This window comes from Oncorhynchus masou, chromosome 30, assembly GCF_036934945.1.
Source record: "Oncorhynchus masou masou isolate Uvic2021 chromosome 30, UVic_Omas_1.1, whole genome shotgun sequence".
Classification (NCBI taxonomy): domain Eukaryota; kingdom Metazoa; phylum Chordata; class Actinopteri; order Salmoniformes; family Salmonidae; genus Oncorhynchus; species Oncorhynchus masou.
The window spans coordinates 62,249,832-62,271,231 of NC_088241.1; the positions used below are offsets into that span (position 1 = coordinate 62,249,832).

A 21,400-nucleotide genomic window follows, 5' to 3' on the forward strand; every position below is an offset into this window, starting at 1 on the left:
TCCATGCCGTCCCTAGGAGGGGTGCGTCACTTGAGTGGGTTGAACCCACTATCCACATCGACGGGACAGTTGTGGAGAAGGTGGAAAAGTTTTAAGTTCCTCGGCGTACATATCACAGACAAACTGAAATGGTCCACCCACACAGACAGCGTGGTGAAGATGGCGCAGCAGAGCCTCTTCAACCTCAGGAGGCTGAAGAAATTCACCAAAAACACTCTCAAACTTCTACAGATGCACAATCGAGAGCATCCTGGCGGGCTGTATCACCGCCTGGTACGGCAACTGCTCCGCCCACAACCGTAAGGCTCTCCAGAGGGTAGTGAGGTCTGCACAACGCATCACCTGGGGCAAACTACCTGCCCTCCAGGACACCTACACCACCCAATGTCACAGGAAGGCCAAAAAGATAATCAAGGACAACAACCACCTGAGCCACTGCCTGTTCACCCTGCTATCATCCAGAAGGTGAGGTTAGTACAGATGCATCAAAGCAGGGACAGAGAGACTGAAAAACAGCTTCTATCTCAAGGACATCAGACTGTTAAACAGCCATCACTAACATTGAGTGGCTGCTGCCAACATACTGACTCACATCTCTAGCCACTTTAATAATTAAAAATTGGATGTAATAAATGTATCACTAGCCACTTTAAACAATGCCACTTTATAATGTTTACATACCCTACATTACTAATCTCATATGTATATACTGTACTCTATACCATCTACTGCATCTTACCTATGCCATTCGGCCATCGCTCATCCATATATTTTTATGTACATATTATTTTTCATTACTTTACACTTATGTGTGTATAAGGTAATTGTGAAATTGTTAAATTACTTGTTAGATATTACTGCACGGTCGGAACTAGAAGCACAAGCATTTCGCTACACTCGCATTAACATCTGCTAACCATGTGTATGTGACAAATAACATTTGATTTGATAGATGGGCATTCATAAAATGGCATTTCAGGCAACAGTGTTGCATAAACTCAGACGCACGGACAGACTCCGACGCCTTGATTTCCACATCCACATTTTGCTGCGGGCCAAATCTGGATGAATCATATATGTCTATTTTTGGTTCAGATTTTGTCCTGTCTGGACAAACATAGACACATATAAATAACTTGTTTTTACATTTCATTCAGAACCAAAAATGAGCCTGATTTCAACACCCGGAAAATTCATATTTTCAACGTCGGTAAAATACGTATTTTCAACATCCGGAAAATAAATATTTTCAACTTTCATTTAGAACCGAAAATGTACCTGATATCAAAGAACAGAAAATCCATATATTTTTTAACGTCTTTTCAACTTCATTTTGCTTACTGGGACTATTCTAGTTTTGCAGAGAGAGGCATTTTTTGGGTTTCACCTATGGTAGCAGAATGGCAGGGACCGGCTCTGACCCAAGTGCAGCCATCAAAAGCGTGTACCAACGGTATGATCCTAAGTGACTTGTTCGAATATAGCAGGGGACGCACTTAAAGAAGGAATGGGTAATTACACGACCTAATGATCACTTTATGATATCTTCAAGAGGTTCAGACCTCCTACTGTACGTTTTTGGATGGACAATTGCAGGGACCTGTATTCGAGTCCTGGTCAGGCTACTCCCCTGAATTCGCTACACTGGTGTGAGAAGTAGGACGGCACAGTGTGCCCAAGGGTAGAGGCACGATGGGAATATCAACAATATGCTCTCCATGCAAATGACAAAATAATCTGGACAGTCCATTTATAATACAGCGCATAATGCGAGCTCTTTCATCCTTGAGAATAATCTGTGATGTATGGCCCCACCACGCGGCAGATGACTCAATTTGCAGTGAAAACTGGGCACATCCCCTCAACGACTACACCCGATTTCTCACGAGTCTGGAGATCGCTTCTACCAATGCAGACCTCTTTGTCACAGAGACAGAAATGATCGGTTCGCCTCGTTCAGCCAGCCAGCCAGCAGTTATGGGACCCGTCCCCTTTAAGATGATGTCAGAAATAATAATTTAATATTGAATGTCTTTGTTTCATGTCGGCGGACATATACTTCGGTCGAGCAACAATGTTAGAAATCAGGGACGGTAGAAGTCGAGCATCAACCTGTCTGCCAATACAGCAAAACGGATTGCTTCCTAAAGTAGGTTTCAGTGGGTGTCAATGTTATCTTCTCTGACAGGACTTTAGTTTCCAGTGCTTCATATAACACCACCCCGGGACAGAAGCCTATATATCACAGGATGGAATAATAGCCAAAGCCGACAGAGAGAAGACGCATAGGAAGAGTTGAGATAATGCGGTGAAATTTCAACTCAATTCGGAACTGTTCCCTTTATCCCCTTCAATGTTTTGGATTTACCAAAACGGACGCTCGGAAGTGACAATGGGCAATCGTTAACCCAGTGGATTTATTTTAATATCCGACGACTATAATAATACTGGAAAGGGGTACGTCATTCATTTTGCTGCAACTGTCCCCATGCCACAGCCTGTGACAATATTGTATATTTACAAAATAATGTGTTTTGCTGTCTGCCCCGGGCAGATGCGTGCGTGCGTTTGTTTCAGTGACGGATTATGTCACCACCATGCCAGTTTTATTCATGTTACAATGTTAAACAATAATGTTAGGAATTTTTTTTTTCTGGTACTTTGTGTGTGTTGCTCAAAACCTCTTAAAATATGCGTTGGCTCTTTTCCTTCGATGCAGTACTTTCCCTGTCTGAAAAACCTATTATGTAACGTATTTCCTTTAGCAGTAGCCTAGTTCATGGCCTTGCCAGTATAATGGACCATGCCCTTATGGCTGATAGTATAGACGTGTCCAAAAACCTCACACGATCTTGGGCTATAAAATATAACTGTACAACGTATTTCTTACACGTGTTATAGTCATGCTACAGATAAAAACGTTTTCTCTTTTTTTACCCAGTAATAGAATGGGTAATTTCCGCCAATCGAATATTTGGCTAAACATTATGTCATGCGGTTGGCATTGCTCCCTCTACGCTCTTTTATGGGATTGATTGGAGATATCATTTGCCAGACTTTGTGATTAATTAAGTATGCAGGTGAAAGTTGTAAAACTGACTGTTCAAGTCTGTAGATAAATAAGAAAGCAGATCCATTCACTGAGCTATTTATTCTTATTCTGCCGGTGAACTGTATACTGTAGCTAATAATATATTTTGGAGAAAGTAGTAATGGTGAATCCAAGCTTGTCAATATTTGTGTATGTTTTCCCACCACAGATATTCCCCTTATTTCCCAGTCCATCTAAGAAGTGACCACAGCCTCTCTGGCCCTCAGTCATGACATCACCTGAGTCCCCCCTCCCCTCCCCTTCCACCTGTCCGCCTCCCCCTTCCTCCCTCCCCTCCTCTCCCACTCCCTCATCTCCCACTCCCTCCTCCTCCCTCCCACATCCCCCCTCCCTGCCTCCCACAGGGGAGGTGATGGTCCTGGCCCTGGGGAGGAAGAAGCAGAGGATGCTCATCGGTCTCTCCATCCTGCCCAATCTCTTCCTGGCCTTCCTTCTCTCCTCGGATGCCCTGCTTACCCTCACCTCACCCCACCACTGCCGCCTCCCGGGACCCTTGCCTGCCGCCCAGATCCTTAACGCCTCCCTGCCCTGGGAGAAGGGGGACAGAGTGGGGGACAGAGGGGGGCTGTCTCAGTGCAAGCAGTATATCAACGGTACCCAGTCCGGGGTGGAAAACTGTGAAGCTGGCTGGGACTACAATGTCACAGAAGGATTGAGGATTAACATTGTTACTGAGGTACCTCAAGGAACTTTGTCGGCTTCATTGTTTTCTTGATTAGTTTGTAATTCCCGGTCTCAGAATCCAAGTGGCTCCTAGGGGAGCAGGGAATGATTGTTTAACAATGATACAATGCATTCTTCAGTGAAGTTCTGATACCCTTACATGCACTGTAACAGAACTGTAATTTATACAGTAATTTTTGGTATTAGTTTTAGTAAAATACTTTTAAATATTTAACTGCAGCGTACTGTAAATTATGGTGCGTTATGGTAAAATGTTGTGGGTGGGGTAAGAATGGCTGTATTTCAAATGATACTGTAATCCACCCAACAGAATACAGTAACGTACCGTATCTTTGGAGTGCCAAATACCTTTTGACCAAAAGTGCGTACATGGTATTGTATTGTTGGCATTGTTGACTCATTAACATATTTTGGGGCATGCCTTGTAAGAGGCTATATTTGTAGCACCCGTTAGTGAGAATGCTGTACAAATTTAACTCCTATGTGGTTATAGTGCCCCACCAATTTGTATAGGGGACATAATTGGAGTGGCAGCAAGTCTCAAACATTAAATGGTTGAGCATTTTAACATGTTATTTTGGTCTGATTTGCCCTGTAGTCACTCTCAGTTTGGAAGCCTTTCTTAAGGCCTCTTAAGGATCCACACCTTTCTTTCAATTTTCGCCTAAAATGACATACCCAAATCTAACTGCCTGTAGCTCAGGCCCTGAAGAAAGGATATGCATATTCTTGGTACCATTTGAAAGGAAACACTTTGAAGTGTGTGGAAATGTGAAAGGAATGTAGGAGAATATAACACATTAGATCTGGTAAAAGATAATACAAAAGACAAAAACAACATTTATTTTTTATTTTTTTGTACCATCATCTTTGAAATGCAAGAGAAAGGCCATAATGTATTATTGCAACCCAGGTGCAATTTAGATTTTGACCACTAGATGGCAGCAGTGTATGTGCAAAGTTTGACTGATCCAATGAACCATTGTATTTCAGTTCAACATTTTGTATCAAGACTACCCAAATGTGCCTAATTTGTTTATTAATAACTTATCAAGTTCAAAACTGTGCATTCTCAAAAAATAGCATGGTATTTTTTCACTGTAATAACTACTGTAAACTATACAGTGCAGTTAGGTTAACAAGAATTTAAGCTTTCTGCCAATATTAGATATGTCTGGAAAATATTCTTGTTACTAACAACCTCATGCTAATCGCATTAGCCTACATTATCTCAACCGTCCCGTGGATGAGACACCGATCCCGAATAAGTTAAGGCCTCTAGAAGTGCAAGTGATATAATACCTCACATATTTATAGATATGCTGTAATGTGTATCCCTTGTAGTTACATTAAAATACTGTGCAATACGGGTCCTGTGTGGCTCAGTCGGTAGAGCATGGCGCTTGCAACGCCAAGCGTCGTGGGTTCGTTTCCCACTGGGACCACCCATATGTAAAAGTAGTGGCCCCAGCCGACTTGTAAGTCGCTTTGGACAAAAGCGTCTGCTAAATGGGATATATCAATACAACCCCCCCCTCAATGAATTTCATCCATTGATCCATTCATTCCGATTACAGTTGTATTTACTTTTTTTAAACGATTTAGTATAATACATTTTACAGTAGTGTACTGTGTGTCATTACACGGTACTTGCTTTGATACCGTAATTAGATTACAGTAGGTGTACTGTAATATGAAGGGGAAAAAACAAACTTACTTGCCAATGAGCTGCCTGTAAGTAAGTGTCAAAATCACGGCAAATGTAAAAAACGCTTTCACCATTAACACAGCTTTGATGAAGTAGGCCTATGTTATAAATAGTCACGTAGAGGGAAGTAATGGGAAATGTACAACCAAACTCATCCTGCCTTTCTTCATTTACTGATGTGTGTACTTGTTCGACAATGCCTTATGACGCAACAGGCCTAATGTCTTTGGCAGAACTCTTGACAAATGTCCACCACACCCAATTTTTCCATGGATGTCTTAAGCTCTCAATTGGCTCGCTGTGGACCGACTCTCTATTTGTTTTGAATTCCAATGCGTGGTGGCGCGGGTGGCATCCACAATGCTTCTTCTGTAAGCTGTTCTGTGGGCCGGTTGCCCTCTGTGGTTAACTGCACATACACTGGTCTCAAGGAGTCACTCTAACTGAAGAGACAGACTACTGCAGCGGTGTTTCCATGCACCTATATTAGACGGCAGGAATATCATTCAGTTAGTCTTTTCATAGACACAAGGCCTGATTTAGTGGTTGGTTTCAGAGTGCATTTTGACCTTGTCATGATCCACCTGTATAACACCACAGTGCTTTTCAGTAACTTCTCACGGAGGCCAGAAAAGCTCTGATCAGTACACGCCTTTATTCAATAAGGCTTCAGTGGAATACTGAACTAAGCTCCTTTTAAGCAGCTGCCTCGTAACACCATGTCAGCCTATATGCTCCTTTAACACGAGGACGTTTACTATAAGAGGGGAAAAATGCAAGGCAAATGTTTTGGCCAAGGGCATTATAATGCTTTCGAGTCAGGTTTATAACCGGTTTGGGCAGTTTGTGAACTTGTTTGTGTGCAGGTTTTGCATTTTTTTCTTTTCTCCCAAACCAAGCACCTCATCCGCTATGCTTTTATGTGTGAGGTTACTACACAGTGCATCTATGCCGACCAGTGAGGATGAGTGATAGTATTTGACAGGCTTTTATGCGTCCCTGCATAGGTTCCAGTAACAGAAGGTATTGTTAGCAGCAGCTTCCCTGACTGTGCCCAAAAACAATGCTATCTCTGTAGATTTTTTTTAAACCTTTATTTAACCAGGCAAGTCAGTTAAGAACAAATTCTTATTTTCAATGACGGCCTTGGAACAGTGGGTTAACTGCCTGTTCAGGGGCAGAACAACAGATTTTGTACCTTGTCAGCTTGGGGATTTGAACTTGCAACCTTTCGGTTACTATTCCAACGCTCTAACCACTAGGCTACCCTGCCGATAATTATAATCACTTAGCTTTCAACAGTAGAAAATGCAGAGCTCTTGAGATGTAATAACAAAGTCACACTCAAGTCATTTCAAACACTGAAAGGAAATGATTGAAATCACATTTAAATATACTGTAGTTTGGTTGAAATTAAAAAAAAAAATGGTATGATCTGGAAAAATGGCTTATTGATGGAGTGATTGTGCATAACATAAAATGTTTAACTGTTTCTTCCCTTTCTGTATTCTTCTGTTGGTTTCCCACCTCGTTGTTTCCCTCTCCTCTCCCAGTGGGATTTGGTGTGTGGTCAGTACTGGCTGGTCCCAGTCGAAGAGGTGTCCTTCATCCTGGGCGTTCTGACAGGATGCTTGGGACTGGGCTTTGCAGCTGACAGGTGAGACAAGCTGATAAATACAAAGGGTTAGACTGGAGAGGAGGAGAACTCTTGTGGATTTAAAGTGAAATGTAATTTGCCAACAAGATTCAGTTCATTAAGATCATCAAATTAAAAGCTTTCAACGACAGTTTCAGATTCAGGACTGGGATGCACTTGAATCCAGACTCAGGTCTTGGCTGCACTTGAATCAAGAAATGTGGTTGAATGAACATCGTTTACCTATATTTCTAGACTAAATGTCCCTAAATAACTATGTATTTACATGGAAATGACCCTGGTTATTTACTTTCTTTATTCTTGGACTCAATAAACCAGGACTGTTAACTTGGTTTTTAAACCTGTTTTTAAGAGGCCTATATATGGATTTAATTTCCATGAAATCGGACAGTGTTTAAGCACTACTAAAACAGATCTTTGTATCTTCTCTTCTCTATATTTTCCTCAGACTGGGCAGGTTGAAGACACTACTCACCTCTCTGACCCTCTCAGTGGTATTTGGCGTGCTTGTGTGCGTCTCTACCGCTCCCCCATTCTTTATTGTCATGCGTTTTTGCCTGGCTGCTGCTAGCGCCGGTGTCTACCTCACGCTTTACATCACACGTGAGTAGTCTCAGATACTGGTGTCATAGTTAGGGCCTTTACATCACACGTGAATAGTCTCAGATACTGGTGTCATAGTTAGGGCCTTTACATCATCACTCAGATACTGTGTCATAGTTAGTCTCAGATACTGGTGTCATAGTTAGGGCCTTTACATCACACGTGAGTAGTCTCAGATACTGGTGTCATAGTTAGGGCCTTTACATCACACGTGAGTAGTCTCAGATATTGGTGTCATAGTTAGGGCCTTTACATCACACGTGAGTAGTCTCAGATACTGGTGTCATAGTTAGGGCCTTTACATCACACGTGAGTAGTCTCAGATACTGGTGTCATAGTTAGGGCCTTTACATCACACGTGAGTAGTCTCAGATATTGGTGTCATAGTTAGGGCCTTTACATCACACGTGAGTAGTCTCAGATATTGGTGTCATAGTTAGGGCCTTTACATCACACGTGAGTAGTCTCAGATACTGGTGTCATAGTTAGGGCCTTTACATCACACGTGAATAGTCTCAGATACTGGTGTCATAGTTAGGGCCTTTACATCACACGTGAGTAGTCTCAGATACTGGTGTCATAGTTAGGGCCTTTACATCACACGTGAGTAGTCTCAGATACTGGTGTCATAGTTAGGGCCTTTACATCACACGTGAGTAGTCTCAGATACTGGTGTCATAGTTAGGGCCTTTACATCACACGTGAGTAGTCTCAGATACTGGTGTCATAGTTAGGGCCTTTACATCACACGTGAGTAGTCTCAGATACTGGTGTCATAGTTAGGGCCTTTACATCACACGTGAGTAGTCTCAGATACTGGTGTCATAGTTAGGGCCTTTACATCACACGTGAGTAGTCTCAGATACTGGTGTCATAGTTAGGGCCTTTACATCACACGTGAGTAGTCTCAGATACTGGTGTCATAGTTAGGGCCTTTACATCACACGTTAGTAGTCTCAGATACTGGTGTCATAGTTAGGGCTATGTGTATTGCGCAGTCATGTGACATATCATCATTTTATTCTGTATTTCAAGCCTTATCCAGAAATGAGAATAACTCCAAAAATGAAAACAATTTCCCGAGGATGATGCTGAACCATCTGACATATGGAGAAAAAAGGGAGTTTGATAAAAAAAAGTTCAAATCCAGGCACGTCACATGATTTGTCAAAACACAGAGCCATAGTACAAAAGGCTCTAACAAAAGCATCAAAAGTCTACTGCCACAATGACCACTGCTGATCTTTTGTTATCATTCGTTGTTTTGTCTTGTGTGTTTGATTGACAGGTCTTGAACTCTGTGACCCCTCACTACGTCTGTTAGTCACCATGGTGGCAGGACTAACTACAGTTGCTGGGGAGCTGCTGTTGCTGGGTTTTGCTCTGGGTTACCAGTCCTGGAGAGGCTTACTTGGAACTGGGGCTGCACCACTCTCTCTGTTCCTCACCTATGGGTGAGTGTGTGTGTGTGTGTGTGTGTGGGTGGGTGTGTGTGTTGCGGGATAGTAGTTTATGGACAAGGGGGAAGGGGAATATGGTAGTCATTTCATTAAAGAAGTAAATGCAAACTGACTTGCTGAGAGCATCCCGGCATTGTATTGATTTCAGCCATTAACTCAAGTCAGAATACATTAGCATTTGGCTTCAAGGTGCAGTGTCCCTCCCACACTCCTCATGACCTTTTATTGCAAATAGTAAATTGAACACAGAGCAAATTAAATATGAACTTTGCTGTTCCAGGGGAGAGAATAGCTTGGGATAGATCCTAGGTTGAACATTTACATTTACATTTAAGTCATTTAGCAGACGCTCTTATCCAGAGCGACTTACAAATTGGTGAATTCACCTTCTGACATCAGTGGAACAGCCACTTTACAATAGTGCATCTAAATCATTTAAGGGGGGGTGAGAAGGATTGCTTTATCCTATCCTAGGTATTCCTTGAAGAGGTGGGGTTTCAGGTGTCTCCGGAAGGTGGTGATTGACTCCGCTGTCCTGGCGTCGTGAGGGAGTTTGTTCCACCATTGGGGGGCCAGAGCAGCGAACAGTTTTGACTGGGCTGAGCGGGAACTGTACTTCCTCAGTGGTAGGGAGGCGAGCAGGCCAGAGGTGGATGAACGCAGTGCCCTTGTTTGGGTGTAGGGCCTGATCCATGTGGAAGCTAACTAGCATCGCTGGTCCCATGATTTAAAATACTTCCTAGGAGCAGCCCTTAATCAGGAGTTATCACACGGTAATCCCTGGATTCTCAAGCCTTAGGACTTAATTACAACCCTCTTGTCTTAACCGTTGTTATCTTCAACCTAGAAGGAAGCTAGGAGAAAATGACATGGAAATGTTTTTGTTTCAGTATTCCAGGAGTATTTCCCGAGTCTCCTCGCTGGCTCCTCCTCTCTGAGAGATCTGCTGATCTGAATTCCTTCAGTGAAAGAAGAGATAGAGGGAGGGATGACGAGAGCTTCACAGGTGTGTGGGAACCATTTTGTCTTTTTGTTGTGGGTCTTTTCATGAGATTTATGACTTTTATTAGAAAAACAATTCTCTGCTGATGCCTCCAGTGTGACTTGTGGTGTTGTCATTATTTCAGAGCTGGACTCCGAGCTATCGCCCTCTACTCGCCCACATCTGTCCTTCCCAGAGCTCGTACACAGCAGGAACATCTGGAAAAACATATGTGTGCTCGGCTTCACCTCGTAAGTCACCTAACTATGTTGTTTGAAGTTTGCCCTCATATGTCAGACTTTAATTAGCTGCACACATAGTAATAGTAGTAGGTCTACCAGTAGTAGATATGCAGTGGTGTAATAATGTTATATGATGTACTGTTTTATCTTTAGTTTTATATGTAATGTAAGTGTCTTAATGTGTTTGGACCCCAGGAATAATAAATACAAATACAGTACATGAAAGTTTAACTTCTTTGTGTAACTACACAATAACTACACCGTTTACTAATAAGATGTAACAACATTTTGGTAATCAATCATAGTAGTATGTATGCTACATATAGTGTAATGTAAAGGTTTGGCCTTGCTTCTATCAACATTTTACAGGTTGGCACCCATAGGATTCATACAGTAGTTCTCCCTCTCCATCTTCTCCTGTTGTCTGTCAGGTTCATTTCCCATGGCATTAGTCACTGTTACAGCTCGTTCCGCGGTGATGTCAGAGGCACTGCCCCCAGCTTCTATTGGACCTATCTACTCTCTGTCTGTGCGGGAGGAGGGGCCTGGCTGTTGTTATGGGCAACCGTGAACAGGTGTGGTCGACGTGGTATCCTGCTCCTCGCCATGACGATGACAGGGCTGGCATCTCTGATTCTCCTCGGACTGATGGAGTGTAAGTTGGCGTTCAAGGTAGAATCCTTAGTTACTACACCCATTTTTGGACTTGTAAATTAATGATTTATACCCATTGAATCTTGAAGAATATAACTAAAATGCCTCATGAGCTTAGTTCAACTGTTATACCCCATCAGAAACCAAAATATAAGCTTGTTTTACTTGTTTGTAAACAATCACTGTATAACCTTAAAACATGGTTAAAACTATAATGTTGATGTCATTGATGGTCAGTCCTTGTATTCATAGCTCTGTCTATGCATTTGAGTGTTTACATTTAACCAGGCTTATCCCTCAGCTTCTTACCAAAATAGAGATGGGGTGGCCACTTGGTTATTGTTTCAAATACGGATTGGCATAATTCTTTGTAGAAATAGTCCCTTAACCACTGATATAGGATCAGATATGTTTTCATCCACTAAAACATATAATCCTGTGTCAGTGCTTAAGGGCCAAATTCTACCTACTCCTCACCTGGGATACACATAGTTAGGGGCCAAATTCTACCTACTCACCTTGAACACACATAGTTAGGGGCCAAATTCTACCTACTCACCTGGAACACACATAGTTAGGGGCCAAATTCTACCTACTCCTCACCTGGAATACACATAGTTAGGGGCCAAATTCTACCTACTCACCTGGAACACACATAGTTAGGGGCCAAATTCTACCTACTCACCTGGAACACACATAGTTAGGGGCCAAATTCTACCTACTCCTCACCTGGAACACACATAGTTAGGGGCCAAATTCAACCTACTCACCTTGAATACACATAGTTAGGTACACATAGATAGTCCTCACCTGGAATACATAGAGGGTAAATGTAATTCAGTTCATAGGAGACCACATGTCATGAAGTAGTTACAACTCCATCATTTATCAATTGACATTGAATACAGGAAGCACAGGTTATTTTTGCATGGCACCACCTTGTGGCTGAATGGTGGTATACCAGTTAATGAAGGACACTGCCGTGGCAGTGATGTCAAAGTCGTGTCTCAGTTTCAGATGTCATCGCCAGCCAGTCAGTCTGTGGAGTTCAGTTCTAAGTTCACTCTCAGTTCTAAGTTCACTCTCAGTTCTAAGTTCACTCTCAGTTCTAAGTTCACTCTCAGTTCTAAGTTCACTCTCAGTCCTAAGTTCACTCTCAGTCCTAAGTTCACTCTCAGTCCTAAGTTCACTCTCAGTTCTAAGTTCACTCTCAGTTCTAAGTTAACTCTCAGTTCTAAGTTCACTCTCAGTTCTAAGTTCGCTCTCAGTCCTAAGTTCGCTCTCAGTTCTAAGTTCGCTCTCAGTTCTAAGTTCGCTCTCAGTTCTAAGTTCGCTCTCAGTTCTAAGTTCACTCTAAGTTCACTCTCAGTTCTAAGTTCACTCTCAGTTCTAAGTTAACTCTCAGTTCTAAGTTAACTCTCCCTCCTAACCTTCTCTCAGATCTAAGTGAGGCGGCCATCACTGTGTTCTCAGTGATGGGTCTCTTCTCCTCCCAGGCGGCTGCCTCTCTCTGTGTCCTCTTCACAGCAGAGATCATGCCCACCATCATCAGGTAAGGACCAGCAACTCATAGACTGTCACACGAGTCTTCCCCATCTAGGCTTGTTCCGTGTATTAGATGTATTATTTAGGCCTAATATTCATATTAATGGGTGTCATTTTTGGCTTGATCCTCATATATCCTCTTGGAGATCACTAACCTTTGAACTTTTCCCTCTCGTCCAGGGGCATTGGCGTGGGCACGGTGTTGGCCCTGGGCTGTGTGGGTCGGCTCACCTCGCCGCTCATGGACCTGCGCAACCACTACGGCTACTTCCTTCACCATGTGGTGTACTCCTCCCTGGCTCTGCTGGCCGTGCTCTCCATCCTGCTGCTGCCCGAGAGCAAGAGGAAACCGCTGCCCCAGACGCTGGCCGACGGGGAGCAGTACCGGCGCCCCTCGCTGGGTCGGAGGAGGAGGGACAACGTGCCCCTGCTGGCCACCCCCAACCCAGAGACCTAGCATGTCATAAGCCCAGAGTGTCAGCAGGTCGCGGAGAGGAAGATAGCGAGGGAGAAGAGGGTCAGCTGTCTGCTGAAGATGGTTGTGCTGAGCCAATGAAGGAGGGTGGTTGGTTGAAGGGACCCACACCTCCCCTCACCTTTCCCATAAAGCCTGTGTGTCAGGAAAGGGAGCAGATGCTTTCTGCCCATGCTCCCATCTGCCACCATCAGAGAGGCCCTTTTGATAGGTGTATTATCTGGCAGAGTATGGCATCACACACAGCTCACGGAGGTAGAGGCAGGTATGTTACGGAAACGGTCCTGTAAATAGCTACAACCTAGTTTCTTTAACTTTATGAATGCTAGGTTATCTATTTATAAAAAAAAACAGTAGTTTTGTTTCTGGAAGTTTTTGGAAGGGTACTTTGTATTGTCGAAAATCATCGTACTAAGACAAGATGAGGGCAATTTTGTCTACTGCTCTTAAAGACATTGGGGAAGATTATATTGATTGAATATTCTTTATGGGTAACGTTATACTTGAGGGTAGTTTGGTGAAACTTTGAACTTGCATTAAATAAATACTAATAGGCTCCTTCCTCAAACCCAAGAGTCCTTACAATCCGTTGAATAACAAAAGATGGAGAAAGTGACATTTAAATGTACTGTAGTTCCTCAGACTTGGTTGGATGTGATAAAACGATATGAATTCAATTTCCAGATGTGACTTGGATCCAGTACTGTTTATTGGGTCATTCATCTTGATCGTCTAGGCTGTCAGACCTGTCTTACTCGGCTTCACTGAAGACATAGGGAGCGTGCCTGTGCATTCAGAGCTGAAAACCTTGGCTAGATAGAAGTGTATGGTAGAAAGTGGACACACATTTCTATATTGTATCAGTTCTACGCTAAATATTATTGTGGGGAAATGCCGTGAACAGTTTGCAGCATTGAATGATAGCCGCGTCCACAAACCAGGCCAAGCCCCCACCCCTTAGGCACTGATCTGAAAGGATTGGCTAGGTACAACAATCCATCCAGCTTATCAGGCGGCATGGTGAAGCTATTACGATATTGCTTATAGCTTTCTGATCCTTTCAGATCTCCTCAAGCATCTTGGCCCTAGGCTAGGGGGTAAGCTCTAAGGGGGGGGGCTGAATGGGGTTTGAAGTTAGGAAGGGGAAAAGAGACACCTCCCGCTGCAGGTCTTTGGAAGTTTCTTTGAACTGCACTTAACAAATCTAATAATAACATGGATATTATTGGTGATGATAATAACTATGAGTAACTTGACAACAGTAATATGTTGTTAGGCATTGCTGGCTCCTTAAGATGATCTATTAAGCAATAACAGCAATGTAATTATGTTAATGACTCTAATAACCTGATTGAATCAAAAATAAAATGTTAAGTAAACAATGGGTTGTTGTCTGTCTTGTCGTCAGGAAGCTCACAGATCATCCTATTGATCTTGGATATTGGTTTTAAGATTGTATCATTTACTTTTTGTCACGCATACCTTTCCCCCCAGAAAACAACGTAGAGATGTTTCAAAGTGTTTCTGATAAAGATTGGTACGAGCGCCGCAAATCCATTAAGGATGCAAAAAAATTATACAAACTCAAACTTGAATCGATGTTTGACAACTCAGACTCGCAACGCATGTGGCAAGGACTACAGGCTATCTATCAAGGACTACAGGCTATCATGGACTACAGGCTATCTATCATGGACTACAGGCTATCTATCATGGACTACAGGCTATCTATCATGGACTACAGGCTATCTATCATGGACTACAGGCTATCTATCATGGCCTACAGGCTATCATGGACTACAAAGGCAAATCCAGCTGTGTGGTTCCCACCGAAGCCTCCCTCCCAGATGAGCTGAACACATTCTATGCTCGCTTTGAGGCAGACAATACCAAGCCATCCAGGAAGACTCTCGCTGCTCTGGATGACTAGGTGTTTTCACTCTCCCAAGGTTGATGTAAGGAAAACTCTCAAAAGAGTAAATATAGTTCAGCATTCAACACTGTTGTACTCTCCAAGCTCTTAGCTTTGTGTCCGAACACTACCCTCTGCAACTGGATCCTGGACTTCCTGACGGGCAGACCACAGGCTGTGCGGATTGGCAACAACACCTCCTCCACAATGACAACTGCTGTAGTCCCTGTTCCACCAAGTTTGCTGGCAGCAAAAGGCCTGATAATCAACAACAACGGTCAATCTTTAAGGAGGAGGTAAGTGATTGTTGTCCTCCTCCACAATGACTCTTAACACAGGGGTCCCCCCAAGGGTGTCCTCAGCCCTCTGCTGTAGTCCCTGTTCCACCACTGTGTGGCTTTGCACCACACCAACTCCATCCAGTTTGCTGACGACACAACGGTTGTAGGCCTGATAATCAACAACAACGAGTCAATCTTTAAGGAGGAGGTAAGTGAACTGGCATTGTGTTGCCAGGACAACAACTTCTCCCTCAAAGTGAGCAAAACAAAGGAGTTGATTGTTGTCTTGAGGAAGTAGAGGGAATACCCTGTTCCACATAGACGGGATCGCAGCAGAGAGTCAGCAGTTTGAAGTTCATCGGCGTCCACACCACCGGTGACTTAACATGGACCAACACCTCCCCTCTTGTCAAGAGGGCGCAACAACGCCTCTACTTCCTCAGGCGGCTGAAGAAATTTAGCATGCCATTCGGGGTCTACTCCAAATACTATAGCTGCACTATCACCAGCGTACTGACCGTTTGCATCACGGCCTGGTACAGGAATTGTTCTGTCCGCGACCGAAAGGCTCTCCAGCGGGTGGTGAAGACGGCCCAGTACATCACTGGGACCGTGATCCCATCCAGGGAGTCCCACACACCCCAGCCATGAGCTGTTCATACTCCCTTACTGTTGGGCAGACGGTATTGAAGCTGGAGGTCTGACACCAACACACATCACAACTGCTGCTACCAGACTATTATTTACTATTGCTAATACTGCACAACTTAAACACTTGCCCCCCAATCACCCCTTCCCTGGTACATGTGTAAATATAAAATGTGCCTTCCTGTATTATACTTATGCTAAAATATTTATTCTGTTCTACTGAGCTAATTACTTTATGTTCAAATTCTTATTTTGTATTATTTTTTATTGTTGTTGCATTGTTGAGAAGGAACCTGCAAGTAAGCATTTAGTTGGACAGTGTATATGTAACAGTATGATTTTAGACCGTCCCCTCGCCCATACCCGGGTGCGAACAACTGACACCTCCGAAGCATCGCTACCCATCGCTCCACAAAATCCGCAGCCCTTGCTGAGCAAGGGGAACTACTACTTCAAGGTCTCAGAGCAAGTGACGTCACCGATTGAAATGCTATTTAGCGCGCACCGCTAACTAAGATAGCTGTTTCACATCCGTTACACTCACCCCCCTTTTGACCTCCTCCTTTTTCCGCAGCAACCAGTGATCCGGGTCAACAGCATCAATGTAACAGTATAATTTTAGACCGTCCCCTCTCCCATACCCGGGCGCGAACCAGGGACCCTCTGCACACATCAACAACTGACACCCACGAAGCATCATTACCCATCGCTCCACAAAAGCCGCGGCCCTTGCCGAGCAAGGGGAACTACTACTTCAAGGTCTCAGAGCAAGTGACGTCACCGATTGAAATGCAACGCTAACTGAGATAGCCGTTTCACATCCGTTACATATACCATGTGTATCCTGTAAGTAAGCATTTAGTTGGACAGTGTATACCATGTGTATCCTGTACATATGACTAATAAAACTTGAGACAGTAACGTCATTTCAATGTTATTATTTGTCGGACAGGAATGGCAATATCTTATTTACTTCACAAAACGTAATTCCCTTTTTATGTACTTTTCCCTCTATGCGTATTTTGACCTTGAAATTAAGCATGAGAATAGTGTGCTGATACGTTTTAAACTTTCATCCTACTCGGAATTGTAAATTCGGAACTCGGGCCTCTTTCTAGAGCTACGACCTGAAGATCACTAACGTCATCATGAATCAACCTTTTTTCTTTTCTTCTTGGGTTCCCAGTTGTCTTGAAAGCACCATAAATCCAGAGAATGCCAGACTTTGATGACAAAGTTTGATGCCAAAATTTGCCCACGAAAGACCGCCGCGACACCTTCCTGTTCAAGTGAGCACAGCACAGCAATGTGAGTCCCAAAATGTATTGTATGCTGTAATATTCCAGGGAGATATGTATACTGTAGCTAAGAAAATAATACTAAATGTATGCTGTGTAGTAAGCTATTAGTAGCCCATGTGCCTCACCCTAAGAATGTGGTATACTTTCACCCCTTAATTTCGCCTACTGTTCTGACTTGGTGGCCTATAACCTGTTTTTGAGAAATGTAATCATCGAATATTGTAAGAGCTTTCATTGTCTGCTTATATGCCTCCTTTATTTATCCTACGGTTCTGACTTGGTGTACAGGGAGAACACTGTAAGAACGGCCCATGTTCTGAATTCTGTTGCTGTACATTTCAAAAGTGCTGAACAAATAGTTATATTGACTACGTCCGTTCTAGCTCACTCATTAATGTCTCAATCAAAATGACGGATTGCTTCTTATCCGCTTGTCATCTCCTTATCGACTGCTGTTGGGACAGCTTTACCTAAGCCCTAACAGTTTGTCACAGTTATAGTGTAATTAATGTATTGTTTAGTGTTGTGTAGTGGCTTTGAGGGCATGCATCCCACATAATAATTATTTTTTGCTGCACCAAAATGTACATACTAAAATCGCCATTGTATGTAAACATGCCAAACATAACATATCATACTAAATTGAGTGTCTCAGATATACGTACAGAATAATGCGAAATGCTCTGAGACCAGGTTGGCTGTTTTCAAGTGATTGTTAAATAAATGTTAGAACTATTTGGTTATAATATCCTCATCTATTGAGCATAGTCAGAACTACAAATTTCCGATTATTCCATGCAAAACAATTACGCAAATATATCTCCATCAGTTATACAGCAAGTAGCTAGCTATATGCTATTCATGATCAGTTAACATTAATGATCATGTAATTTCAGATACGTGAAGCTAAGCAAACAACATCATTTTGTTTGCTTCATCAGCGATGATAGGTTTGGGAAATAGCTTGACATCGGCAAATCCTCGTCCTGGTAAAATTGTCTGACTACTGTCGTCACCACTATAGATGGCAAGTTTATCCCCTGAAAGTTGGCTTGTTAATACGCCATACTGACGTGATCTTTTAGATAGCTAGCCAATTTGATGTGATCCTTCAAACAATGTAGCCTTATATCATGTCTGTCAGCAGCAATCGTAATTAAACCCAATGTTGAAAATGGGAACATTTTAGCTAATTTAGCTAGGTAGGCCTACATTAAGTCCACTTACCGCTATTAGCCAACGGTACAACGTTTCTACCGGTAACTTGCAAAGTAAACATCAGCTAACACTAACGTTACCACTGCAAACGCCCTTCTGCTGCTTGACAGGCAGAGACGAAAAAAAGATGGGACATTTAGCAAAATCACTCATACTTGTCAAGTATAGTTCACTTTTTATTTCACTCAAATATCCAATTAATGATGGCCAATATTGAGAGATATCCGTATCTGAAATGACATGATCATTGATGTTTACTCATCACGAATAGCATGCAGTTACTTGCTGTATAACTCTGGTAGAGCTCAATGGGCACAATTATTTTTTTGCATGGAATAATCTGAAATGTGTAGGTCTGACAATGCTCTTCAAGGAGTTATATTACAACCAAATAGTTAACATTTAACAATCCCTTGAAAACGGCACGCAGGTGTCAATGGTTTTAGCGGAGATGTAGGTCTTTTTAACCCAGATTGGGGTCCAGATCAAACATCTCTCAGGATAAGTGGGGGTTTCAAAATGAACCAATAAGAAATGGGGGTTTCGAAAGGAACCAATGAGAAATGGGGGTTTCGAAAGGAACCAATGAGAAATGGGGGTTTCGAAAGGTTCCACTCAAGACGTTGTATAGTTATCGGACGTTAGTCATGGTCTGCAGAGATGACAGTAAGGAATTTAAATTATGCACACAAAATATATATTCACTCACTGTGAGCTGTGTCTTTGAACGTTACCTACCGGTAGCTATGTATGTAATGTTATGTTTTTCGTAAATGTAAATGCTAGCTAACGTTATCTACCGTAATTTAGTCATCTGAGACCGTGGCGTTTCACGAGCTTCACGAGCCCCCCGAAAGGTTCGAGCAAGCCCCCCCTGCTATTTCCTGCTATGCTACACATTTTGACATGAAGCTGAGAGTATATTTTCCCATTTTAAAAGCTCATTTCCTGTCATTCTAAACATTTTGAGCAGGCAAATCAAACGCTCTACCCCTCACTGTGGCATGTTATTGAAAACAACCTATTACCCCCAAATTAATTGAAGATCAGCATCGACATTCCTATTCTCAGCCACTTGTCATTCCCACAAATTCCTTCACTCGTAGTGAATGCTTCTCAAAAAGAGTTTAATTTCCATGACCGGGACAAGCAGGCATGTGGTCGGATTAATCTCTCATAAAACATGTATAGCACCTGATCTAGATCAGATATCAATGTACTTCACAAACTGTCCACCTCAATCCGAGAAAGGCACTCGGCAGGAATTTCACAGGGTTATATTTGTACTGAAGGACAAAGGAAGGGAAACAATGTGGTGTAAATACGAGTTAAGGTTACGCCTCACAAACCATCAGGTTGAGAGACAGCAACAGCTACATCCCCATTATTAAAGACATCTCCTACACATAGTCAGGTACAAAATTATTGGCACCCTCTATAAAGATTGTGGAACGTTCCGGCTAAGGTTACACTTCACAATCCATCAACTTGTGAGACAGCAACAGCTAGGCCTTCGTCTCATTATTCTTTAACATCCCACCTTTGGCTTAAACACACTATTTTCTATGCAATTTTTTATTAATGTAAATTCGGCATTTCATCAGTTTTTCTGTAAACTGTTAAGCAATAATGAATCAAATCAAAGTCACTCAACTGCAATAACTGAGGCAGTGGGATTCCTGAGATATCAGCACTAAAATTGTCACCGGTCTTTATAAAGAGAGGCCACAGCTCTGAGCACAGTATCTGTCAACACATCGTGATTAAGAAGGAAAGGATTGTTCAGAGCATGTTGGATTTCTGCATTCTTCAGCTAACAAAAATCTAGCCACATTAATTACAAAATATCTTCCCTAATGAATTAGCTAATCATATCTTCTTAATAACCTTCAATGAATTGGACAAGCGCAAACAATATATGCCTAAACTACTCGCAACAATATACCATTTTGGACATGTTATTTATTTACTTACACAATCTTTGCGACAGATACATCCTCAAAAAGTTAAGAGGGTATACTGTAATATCTGTAGTGTGTCCACTCACAATAACATCTCTCTACTTGGTCAGACAAGGAATATATATTATATATTTGAATATAATTTCTTTATAACTTAAGTTTAATGATGTTGAAATGAGTGAAACGGCACAAAGCTGCATCAGGATATTATCTAGCACAGATTTCTAATGAATAACAATAAAAGTCTTAACATAATGTTAAACAAATAACATTGTAGCACGTTCTGTGTGTATTTATCACATTATGAGTAATGGTGGACTTTCATGGGAGTGTTTGATTATTGTCTTTACTTGTAGACGTGACGTGCATCAGGTCCTATAATTAGCAGGCTCCTCTACAGCAAATAAAAATACTTCTCCACAACAAGCTAGGCTACTCAGAACAAGCTAGGCTGCTCTCGTTAGCCACTGGAGGTAAGGTGCCCTTATCTATATTCAATCGGTTTGAATATTTTAGGATTCTGACATCAGATTACATTTTTTTTCTCTCAGATTTTATAACATAAATGTAAATGTAGAAGCTGTTATTTTTCTGCCAATAATCAAAAGCAGTTAAATTGAAAATGCTTTGATTCAGTACTAGGACGAAGCTGAATCTTAACTTGCTCTTTAAACGTTCCTAAAGGATCATTCATTAAAACCTGCAGCTCCACCACCAGTTGGGGCTGGGGATTTCTGTCAATTTCAAAAGCATATTTTGACAGTCGTGTGTGTGTGGACACGTCTCCTATTTGCATTGATCCTTTGAAGTTGTGCTCGCTTTGCTGCATGCAAAACACAAGTTCTACTTGCAAGGGATTTACTTCAATGTAATTATTACCACTGTATAATTAGCCCAAACCTGGGCTACTTCACTCCCATGCGTCACTGCAGAAATATCAAAGTGAATTCTTCCGTG

General features: G+C 42.3%; 1 protein-coding gene across 1 annotated transcript; it reads left to right on the forward strand.

Annotated features, from left to right (window-relative positions):
• Window positions 1–1,904: 1,904 nt before the first annotated feature.
• LOC135522926 (solute carrier family 22 member 17-like) lies at window positions 1,905–14,496 on the forward strand. Its single transcript, XM_064949635.1, has 10 exons — window positions 1,905–2,457; window positions 3,261–3,788; window positions 7,058–7,161; window positions 7,610–7,764; window positions 9,053–9,218; window positions 10,115–10,230; window positions 10,352–10,457; window positions 10,880–11,103; window positions 12,543–12,654; window positions 12,828–14,496. The coding sequence occupies exons 2-10, from the start codon at window positions 3,321–3,323 to the stop codon at window positions 13,102–13,104; spliced, it is 1,728 nt and encodes a 575-aa protein (XP_064805707.1). The 5' UTR covers window positions 1,905–2,457; window positions 3,261–3,320; the 3' UTR covers window positions 13,105–14,496.
• Window positions 14,497–21,400: the final 6,904 nt, after the last annotated feature.